At 36.7% G+C, this 9,500-nt stretch overlaps 1 protein-coding gene across 1 annotated transcript; it reads right to left on the bottom strand.

Annotated features, from left to right (window-relative positions):
• Nucleotides 1-4,264: 4,264 nt before the first annotated feature.
• Nucleotides 4,265-9,013, bottom strand: LOC110865697 (increased DNA methylation 1). The gene is made up of 7 exons (XM_022115021.2): nt 7,070-9,013; nt 6,868-6,985; nt 6,701-6,789; nt 5,546-5,784; nt 5,372-5,458; nt 5,188-5,287; nt 4,265-4,926 (listed from the first exon to the last, which is right to left on the bottom strand). Exons 1-7 carry the CDS (start codon nt 8,648-8,650, stop codon nt 4,483-4,485), a joined length of 2,658 nt encoding a protein of 885 aa, XP_021970713.1. The 5' UTR covers nt 8,651-9,013; the 3' UTR covers nt 4,265-4,482.
• Nucleotides 9,014-9,500: the final 487 nt, after the last annotated feature.

Consider the following 9,500-nt stretch of genomic DNA (forward strand, 5'->3'; position numbering starts at 1 on the left):
TTGTAGTCACTTTTTTAGGTATGATTTTAAACCAAGTATGCGTGCTATGTATATTGTTGTGACTCTTATATCTTAATTTGTCTTTAGAGTCGGGTCTAGCAGAAAGCAACCTCTCTATCCACTAGGATCAAGGTAAGAGTATTCACATCCAGCTCCTTAAAAATATACATACATTCCACTAAAAAACAACTTCTATATCAATATATTTCCACTAAAAACAAATACTTTTTCTCTCTCCTTTTCAATTAAATAATATTTTTATACCTTTATCATTACATTTTTCCCTCTCCTTCACTCACAACCACTTTTAATATATATTAAAAAATTATAGTGGATGAACAGTGTCCCCCAAATATACATACAGATGAACAGTAACATTTTCTCTCTCCCTTTACTCGCAACCATTTTTTATACTCTTTATATTTTAAAAACCCCACACACAGATTTTGATTCCCAGGATGTAGGGCTGTAAACGAACCGAACGAACACGAACAAGACCTTGTTCGTGTTTGTTCGTTAAGGAAATAAATGTGTTCATGAACGGTTCATGAACACTTACCGAACGAGATTTTATGTTCGTGTTCGTTCATTAAGGAAATGAGCGTGTTCGCGAACTGTTCACGAACACAAACGAACACAAATGAATTTGGCGAACACGACGAAGGATAAAAATAGATGACCCAAGGAGTAGCACTTGAACTTGAATCCCTTATTGTGGAACAGAGGTCGATCATATTCGCCGATGTAAATAATGAGAAATGAAAGGGAAATAATGCATAAACAAGGTGAAAGTGGGTTTCCTAGTTTAATTGTTTGGGTAATAAAATAAATAAAAGTTTAATAATATAAAAAGTACAAATCTATATTATATAATAAAAGAAACCACTTTTGAGACACTTGTCATCATATTAGGCTATCTCCTTATAGATAATTATTATTTTAGTTTAGTCTCTTATAGATAATTATTATTTTAGTTTAATATTATTTAGTTTAATATCTTCTACTAAATATTATAAGTTTAATATCTTATGGATTTTCTGGTATACCAAAAACTATCTTTAAATGATATTTGTTTATTTCATTAGACCCACATAAATCTCCACTATTATTCACTTTGCCGCGAAAGTTAAAAATATTTTATGAACTAAGAGGCTAACCAAACGCTTTGGATTTCAACATTCAATAATTTTTATTATTAAACGCTTTGGATTTTCAACATTCAATAATTTTTATTATTTGTACTCTTTTATTTTACAACAACCCACACACCTATAGCCGGTTATGGTGTGCGGGGAGAACTTTCACATAAGGACCGTGATTTCAAGGGATACGATATTTTTTTAAAAATTCGATATATATATGTTATTTTAAAAAAAATTGTAAACACATACCAATTTCAATAAAAACCAAAATTTGTATTAATGTATTAAATATTTTTATTTTCACTATACAAAATTACATTTACTCGACCCATGTAATACATGAGGTTTTTTAAGATATAACTTTTTATTATTTGATATATAAAATTAGATTTATTGAATTCGTACAATACACGGGGTTTTTTAAGGATGTATATTTTTTTATTATTTAGTACAAAAAATTACACTTATTCAAACCGTGTAATGCGCATATTTATAAAGATGTAAAATTTTTTAGAGTTAATTGCCCGGATGGTCCCTGTGGTTTCACATTTTTTCACGTTTAGTCCCCACCTTTTGAAAATAGCAGGTATGCTCCCTATGGTTTGTTATTTTGTTACTCGGATAGTCCCTGGGTAGATGTCAGTTAGTTTGGAAATATCAGGTATGCTCCCTATGGTTTGTCATTTTATTACTCGGATAGTCCCCTGAGTAAATGTCAGGGGACTATCCGAGTAACAAAATGACAAACCATAGGGAGCATACCTGCTATTTCCGAAAGGTGGGGACTAAACGTGAAAAGACGTAAAACCACAAGGACCATCCGGGCAATTAACTCTTTTTTTATTATTTGGTAAACAATATTAGATTTATTCAACCCGTGTAATACACGTGGTTTTAAAGATATAACTTTTTTATTTGGTATATAAAACTACATTTATTCAACCCGTACAATATGGTTCTTATAGATACAGCTTTTTATTATTTAATATATAAAATTATATTTATTCAACATGTGCAATAAATGAGGTTTTTAAAGATATATTGTTTTGTTATTTAGTATATAAAATTTATTTATTCAACCTGTGTAATACACGGGGTTATAACCTAGTAAAATATAAGAAAGTAAACATACGAACATAAACGAACGCAAATCAACAAATGTTCACGAAAACGTTCACGAACACCTTACCGAACGTTCACGAACACAATCGAACGAACGAGACCTTTGTTCATGTTCGTTCATTTAACTAATCGAACAAAATTTCTTGTTCATGTTCGTTCGTTTATTAAATGAACGAACATAAACGAATTTCCCACCGAACGGTTCACGAACTGTTCGCTGAACGTTCGGTTCGTTTACAGCCCTACCAGGATGTGAATGCTCTCAAGTGTGGCTACATCTCACCCAACCCAGACCATACTAATATTAAGGGTAAGCGGGGCACCAGCGGGGAGTGGCCTCGGTGACCCTATTCCCCCAGCGGGAACACCGCCGCCATCCCTGCGGTGACCCAAATCGGGGAGGTGGGTCGAGGTGAATTCACCGAAGAAGGAAGGGGGAGAGTGTGGGGCCACCCTCTTTTCAAACCAATCAATTATTTCCTTTTTTTTTTTTGAATAAAAAAACAAGTCACCTAATAGGGGAGTGCCGCCATCAAATTGGGGTGTGAGAGGAGTTTAAGAGGGGAGTTGACGTGGCATAAGCTGATTGGGTGTGCGTAAGAGAGAGGACTCCCCTCTTAGGGGAGTGCCCCGCTCACCCTAATAGCTTTATAGCTATAAGTGGGACTAACCGCGTAAGGCTGTTGTACTTTAATAACGAACTTTCACATTATAAATTTGGTTGAAACTCTTGCTTGAATATGAGATGGTTCACTCAGGCATTTGCTAAACGCTCAACTCTAATCCATGGTTAGGTTCATTTTACCCGTCTATAAAACTTGTTTTACTTTTAATCAAATCTCATGAACTGAAATACAAGATATGAATGAAAAGTACATGTCGCATTCATTGTATATATTGAGTTGTTCATCACTTTGTGTTTATCTCAGCATGAAAAGAACTAAAATCAGGTTTTTTGTAAGGTATATCTTTTCATAGATTGTTCAAGCATGTAAGTTAATGGTAGCTTTTTTGTCATGTAGTTTGATAATTTTTATGCCAACTTTATAATAAAGTTTATTTAATCACGGTTAACTTTTTCTTAAACAAAGATTAGTGAATAAGGAAGTTACATAACTTCACTTAGAGAATGTTTGTTGGTAATTTTAGCGATTATCAACATTTGTAGTGGTATTGGATTAACTGGTTGAATAGACATTCTCGTTATATATTAATCGAGTTAGGTGATGCATAGAGTTAGGTGATGCAGGAATGGCGGACTTGGTTGTTATAACGACCTAGTGTGTCTAATCGGATTTGGGCCAAATAGATTTTTTAAATGGGCTTCATTATTGGGCTTGGGCTAATTAATTTATTATTGATTTTGGGCCTAATTAGTTTATTAGCAAATTAAGTGGACCTTGGTTGGCCTACCAATTCACATTAGTTGTGAATCTGATATCCATGTAATGGAAAACAAATCAATTCTTTAAAAAAAAAACTATAATTTTAATAAAATTAGAGGTTGGTTAGGCTATACGGTATGGGAATGTCCCCGCCCCGTCAAGCCTTGGCGCCGCCCTTCTACACCATTTCCAAAACGATTTGCGACAAACAACTGCCAAAACGGAAGTCAGTCAACGATTTCAAGAGAGAGAAAAGATGATGCAATAATGAGCGAGACATAGAAAAGGTGTAATACAAAACAAATAGGAATCCACCAAACAAATACGTGTGGCAGGACTAAAAGGCCACCAAACAACACATGCCCATCGGGCCCAAAGCCCAAATGCAAAAACAAATCAAAAAAACAATAATGCATAACGTACAATGACTTAATGCGGACAACAATAGCAATGCATAACGCACAAACAAACAAAACCCACAAAGGTTGATAATTGATATTATATAGATATAGTATTTAATTTTCACATGTTTATATGGTTCATTCAAGTTCACTTCTATACGATTTACTTCATTTTAAACATTTGTTCATATATAATTAGTAAGAGTCATGTTCGTACTTGAAGGTATCTCAAATTTTAAGGTTAACTGTATAAAGAGGTGTACTTAAATAAATTAAAACCTAAAGTATGCTTAATTCCCCCAAGGGAATTGGAGTCAATGCAACAACTATTTTCTACATACAACCACCCTTTCAACTGAACTTTTTAAAGCTATGCGCGATTTCGGCCTCATGCTCAAATCCTTTAGGGGATCGGACCAAGAAACACTACTGTTAGGAATTGACATTCTGCACACCAGTTTCTTCTACAATTGGTTTTTGAACAGAAACAGATTCCATCCCCTCAGGTTCACAAGGAGTAACTGAAGCATTGGCCTCCTGGGAAGTAGATTCATCTACGGAAACCGAGTGTTTAGATTCTTGAGACCCAGAATCTGTCTTTACTTTCTCGAGCGCAACTGAAGCATTGGCCTCCTGGGAAGTAGATTCGTCTACGGAAATTGAGTGTTTAGATTCCTGAGACCCAGAATCTGTCTTTACTTTCTCGAGCGCTTTTTGTAACATATCTGTCTTAGGAAACACCAACATGTTCATACATTTCAATTGTTGTTTGTCTGATTCTTCCAGTGGTTGAAAACCAAAAACATCAGTCCATGTATCCATGTGTTCAGGAACCGCGGGTATTATCAATTTCTCAACTTGGAGGGAAGATAGAGCCTGAAAAACAAAATACGATTATATAACTAGTGGCATCACGTTTGGGTTGGCACGGGCCATTTTTAGAATAATCTAAATCTTGAAAACGGAAAAAAGAATTAGGAGGTCGCATGCGTTAAAAATAGACAATTGGAATATTTCAACCCGTCTGACCCACTAGACCCGTTCCCATTTTAGCTAGTTCCTCTATTTGACCAGTCTTAGATAAAAACACAATCAACAACTCAAGTAACATAATGACAATGCACAAAATATTCTTACCGCTTCAATAGCGGATAGTAGGCGACGGCACATCCCTCGGCGTCTACATAAATGACGAGTCCCAATAAATGGCATCTCTGCAAGTTTAGTTCCATGGATCCTGACCATATTATAATAAATAAAACAACAAAACTATGTTAGAATTTTCATTGAACAGATGAAATCAGAACAACTATCATCCTACCTGATGGATGCCGCACAAACAATTTCGTCCACCCTCTCCAATATAGCTGTATAAAAGCCACTGTAATTTAACCGGCTAAGGTTGGATCTACACGAAAAGATTCAAACATTTATATGGGATGTAAACAGATAGACAAGTATGGTATATAAAGTTGGCATTTAATATACCACTTACCCGCAATTGAAGACTACATTACGGATTAAATTGATCTCGCTTCTCCTGTCGGTGAAAGGTAAAAAACACTCATCCATGACTGACATGGCAACAGCCAGCATAGAATTGCATTCTACCCGTTGGGAAAGCTCTACAGAAGATGCGTCCCTCGGTAATTCCGATCGATGAAGAAGAGACCATGAGAATCCTGAACCCAGTTCCTGCTTCACCCCAACAAGCTTCTGCAACTGACTGTATAGCTGCAAAATAATAATTCACCTTTAATAGCTAAGAACCAGGTAACTATTTTTTATCTACTGTGTAAGCCTGAAAATACAAGCGGGTGACAGGTCATACTGGGCTCAAATCAGACCGGGTCATTTAAAAAATGTTCATTTTGGTATGGGTCAAAAGTCAAAACAGGCCGTTAAGATAAAAGTATCAATTGACCAAATTATCAACACTAAAATAGAATTGACTGGGGTCGGTTTTTTTTAACATGATTTGAGTGTACTCGTTTTTTTTGTAATTGCTTATCTATCAAAATGTAGACCCACTAAAAACGTCCATAAAAATAAGCATGAAAACGTATTATATTTGACATGACTCATAAAACGTAAAGTGACTCGAATTTATACCGTCTACTGAAAACGTATTTTATTTGACCCAATTTGTTTCCGAACAAAATTTACGGCAAAACGTAAAGCAACTGAAAACGTCCATAAAAAAGCACAAAAACGTATTCTATTTGACATGACTCATTTTCGATAAAATCATGTCGAAATGTAAACCAACTTGAATTTATGCTGGAACGTACATAAAAATAAGCATTGTAGCTGAAAGTTGAGAGGGGGTGTAAGTGTCAATGCTGAAAGTTGAGGGGTGAGATTCACAAAATTACAAAAAAAAAAAAAAATCAAGTAGCATTGTTGGTAACATCATGGGCAATTATATATATATATACGATAATATAATCAGCAATTGTTATAAAATCCAACCAACTTCTAAAAATTGATAAAAAATCATTCAACTTCATCAGCAATGCTGAAGTGGCAGATATAATCAAATATCAAAATTACTGTATACATTGATTATGATACAGGGTTCAAAAAAACATCCATAAGGTCTCGATGAGATAAACAAGGAATTTCAGAATATCATCAAAACATTCGATACCTCATGACACGCGTGTCCACAAAAGGACAGATCGGAATAATCCGACTCGGATGGCTTGACATTAGTTTCCGGACTGCATGATTCATGATCTGCAACATCAAGAAGTTGTCACTCAACCAACAGTTGTGAAGAATACTAAAAGGAGCATTTTAAGAACAGAGTATTACATTTCTTCTGACAAAGGTAGCACGTAAGAAGTGAATCTTGAGTGGCATTCGTACAAGCTATTTTTTCACAATATTTGCAGGTACAATTTGGACAAAGCCAATCACCCTGCGGAAGCATCTGAAAGGTACAAAAAGAGATTAAAGCGTTTAAAATTTAGAAAACTGAAGGGTGCACGAGTTTTGGAACATCAGTGTCCGGTACCGGTAGGTCCAAGCAGGTCTGGTGAAACGTTGAGGGACAACCGTCACAACAGATCAAGTCCCCACCGTCACCACATAGCCCACACGTATCATCGTTAGGATCGTCACCATCAACATCTACACTGTAGAAACCCGTTCTCTCCAACTCTCCTTGCCTATCCCACGCATCAATCTGACACTGCATCAGTGACTTCCCCGACTCCAAAAACATGTTCGTAAATGGCTGCCCGACTTTACTTCCCGCATGCGCCTCAAACTTTGAAACCGTTACAATTTTACTACAACAACTACAATGGATCCCATCTTTTGTAATCCATCCTTTTTGTAATACACGCGTCTTTCTCGGGTGCATGTATTCCACATGTTCCCTCAAACGCACCACGCCCGAGTCTACCAACCACGAGAGTAGGGTCCGTTTTCCTGTATATGGAACAAACCCGTCGCCATTTTCCACCTTGTTGTCATACGCGCGAACCAACAAACTACATCTGCCTATTTTCCTGCTTCTTCTTGAATATGTTTTGATTCCGTTTTCGGGTGTCTTGTGTCCTTGTCTCGTTAATTTATCCTGAATTTCCTCACGTAAAGGAGTCACCTTGCCACCACCATCTTTAAAATCATTCTTTTCCTCCTTTTGAAACACATCGTAAGCCTTGACGATAGACCAATAACCAGTTCCGGAAGGACTAATGTAGACAGCGTCCATGTAGTCTCGGCCCCTTCTCGGTCTATAATCTATGCTCCAACCACCAGCAACAAGCATATCCTTAATCTTTTCACGCAATATTTGCTTTTCAGTAGTACCACTACCACGCTTCACCTTCATTTCCTTCTTAATTTTACTAACCTTTTTAACAGATTTCATCTCCGATTTCTTCTTTTTAGCATCTTCATTTACAGAAGTCTGTCCGTCTCGATCATCCCTGCGCAAGTTCCTCTCATGTACAACTTTCGGCTTCGTTTCTTCCTGATTATCAGCCACTGCATGATCATAACCCGAACGCGAAACACCTATTTGCTTAACATTTCCTCCGTTTTTAACAAGTTTCATCTCCGATTTCTTCTTTTTAGCATCTTCATTTACAGAAGTCTGTCCGTCTCGACCATCCCTGTCCAACACCTTCTCATGCACAACTTTCGGCTTCGTTTCTTTCGGATTATCACCCATCGCATGATCATAACCTGAACGCGAAACACCCATCTGCTTATCTTTATTCACCATTACCTTCAAGACTCCATTTTTCCCTTGCAATCTAATCGACTTACCCGACGACAACCGATACTTCTTCCTCAAAACCGAAAGGGGCAAGTCGGCCTCATCATCTTCAACCTCAGACCGACTCGTCTCACCATTCCGGGACTCCATTCGTTCCCCACTCTTCCGATTGGAATCAATCCACCTATACCTGCCATCATCAGCATCCTTCATATACCTATTATCATCCAACCCATCATACTCATCAAACTCAAACACATCCAATCCCCTTTTCTTGGTCTCAAATTCCCCTAAATCAACACTATCAGTAACCTTGTTGTTAATAATCAAACACCCAGAAGAGGTTTTCTTTTTCACCTCTTTCATCTCATCAATCACAAACCAAACCCTAGTTCCCCAACTTTATCAAAATTTAAGGCCCAAAGAAGAGGAAAAAACAGTAATTGAACAAAACCCAGATCTAGAATCGAATAACTGAAAGAAGTAACTTATGAATTGAAAAGTTTGACCTGAAATGGAGTCGGACTGAAGCATCTGCAAACGAATTCTGATCAGGTGAAACGAAATTGAGTTGGAAGGATCTAGAAAATTGCAGTGTTGGGTTTTAGATAAGTTTTGTAGTAGGAAGGTTCGGACCGTCCGGCGTTAACTTTGGCTCGGTAATTTCTGCTGTACAGGGTTTCTATATATGGTAGTAGGATCTACGAGTGAAACGTTGGGAATTGATGAGAGTTAAAAGTGGATAATGGTAGAATTACAAGTAAGGGGCTATTTGATAGCCTTTTAATAACCATTTGCCATTTTAGTCCCTGTGGTTTGGTTCATTTTCCCAGTTTAGTCCAAAGGTTTCATTTTTAACATCTAGATCTAAAAAGATTTCATCGTTGCCATTTTAGTCCAACTGACTTAACTCCATCCATATCTGTTAAGTCTTCCAAGGGCATTTTTGTCATTTCATTTTTCTATTTATTAACCCTTTTGTAATTTCAGTGGTATGACATGACAAAAATGCCATTGGAAGACTTAACAGATATGGATGGAGTTAAGTCAGTTGGACCAAAATGGCAACGATGAAACCTTTTTGGATCCAGATGTTAAAAATGAAACCTTTGGACTAAACTGGCAAATTGACCAAAACCACAGGGATTAAAATGGCAATTAACTCTAACCATTCGCATGCTACCTCTTAATGGTTTAAAACCTCTGAATGAATAAG

The sequence above is a fragment of the Helianthus annuus genome, chromosome 6, assembly GCF_002127325.2.
Source record: "Helianthus annuus cultivar XRQ/B chromosome 6, HanXRQr2.0-SUNRISE, whole genome shotgun sequence".
Lineage (NCBI taxonomy): Eukaryota > Viridiplantae > Streptophyta > Magnoliopsida > Asterales > Asteraceae > Helianthus > Helianthus annuus.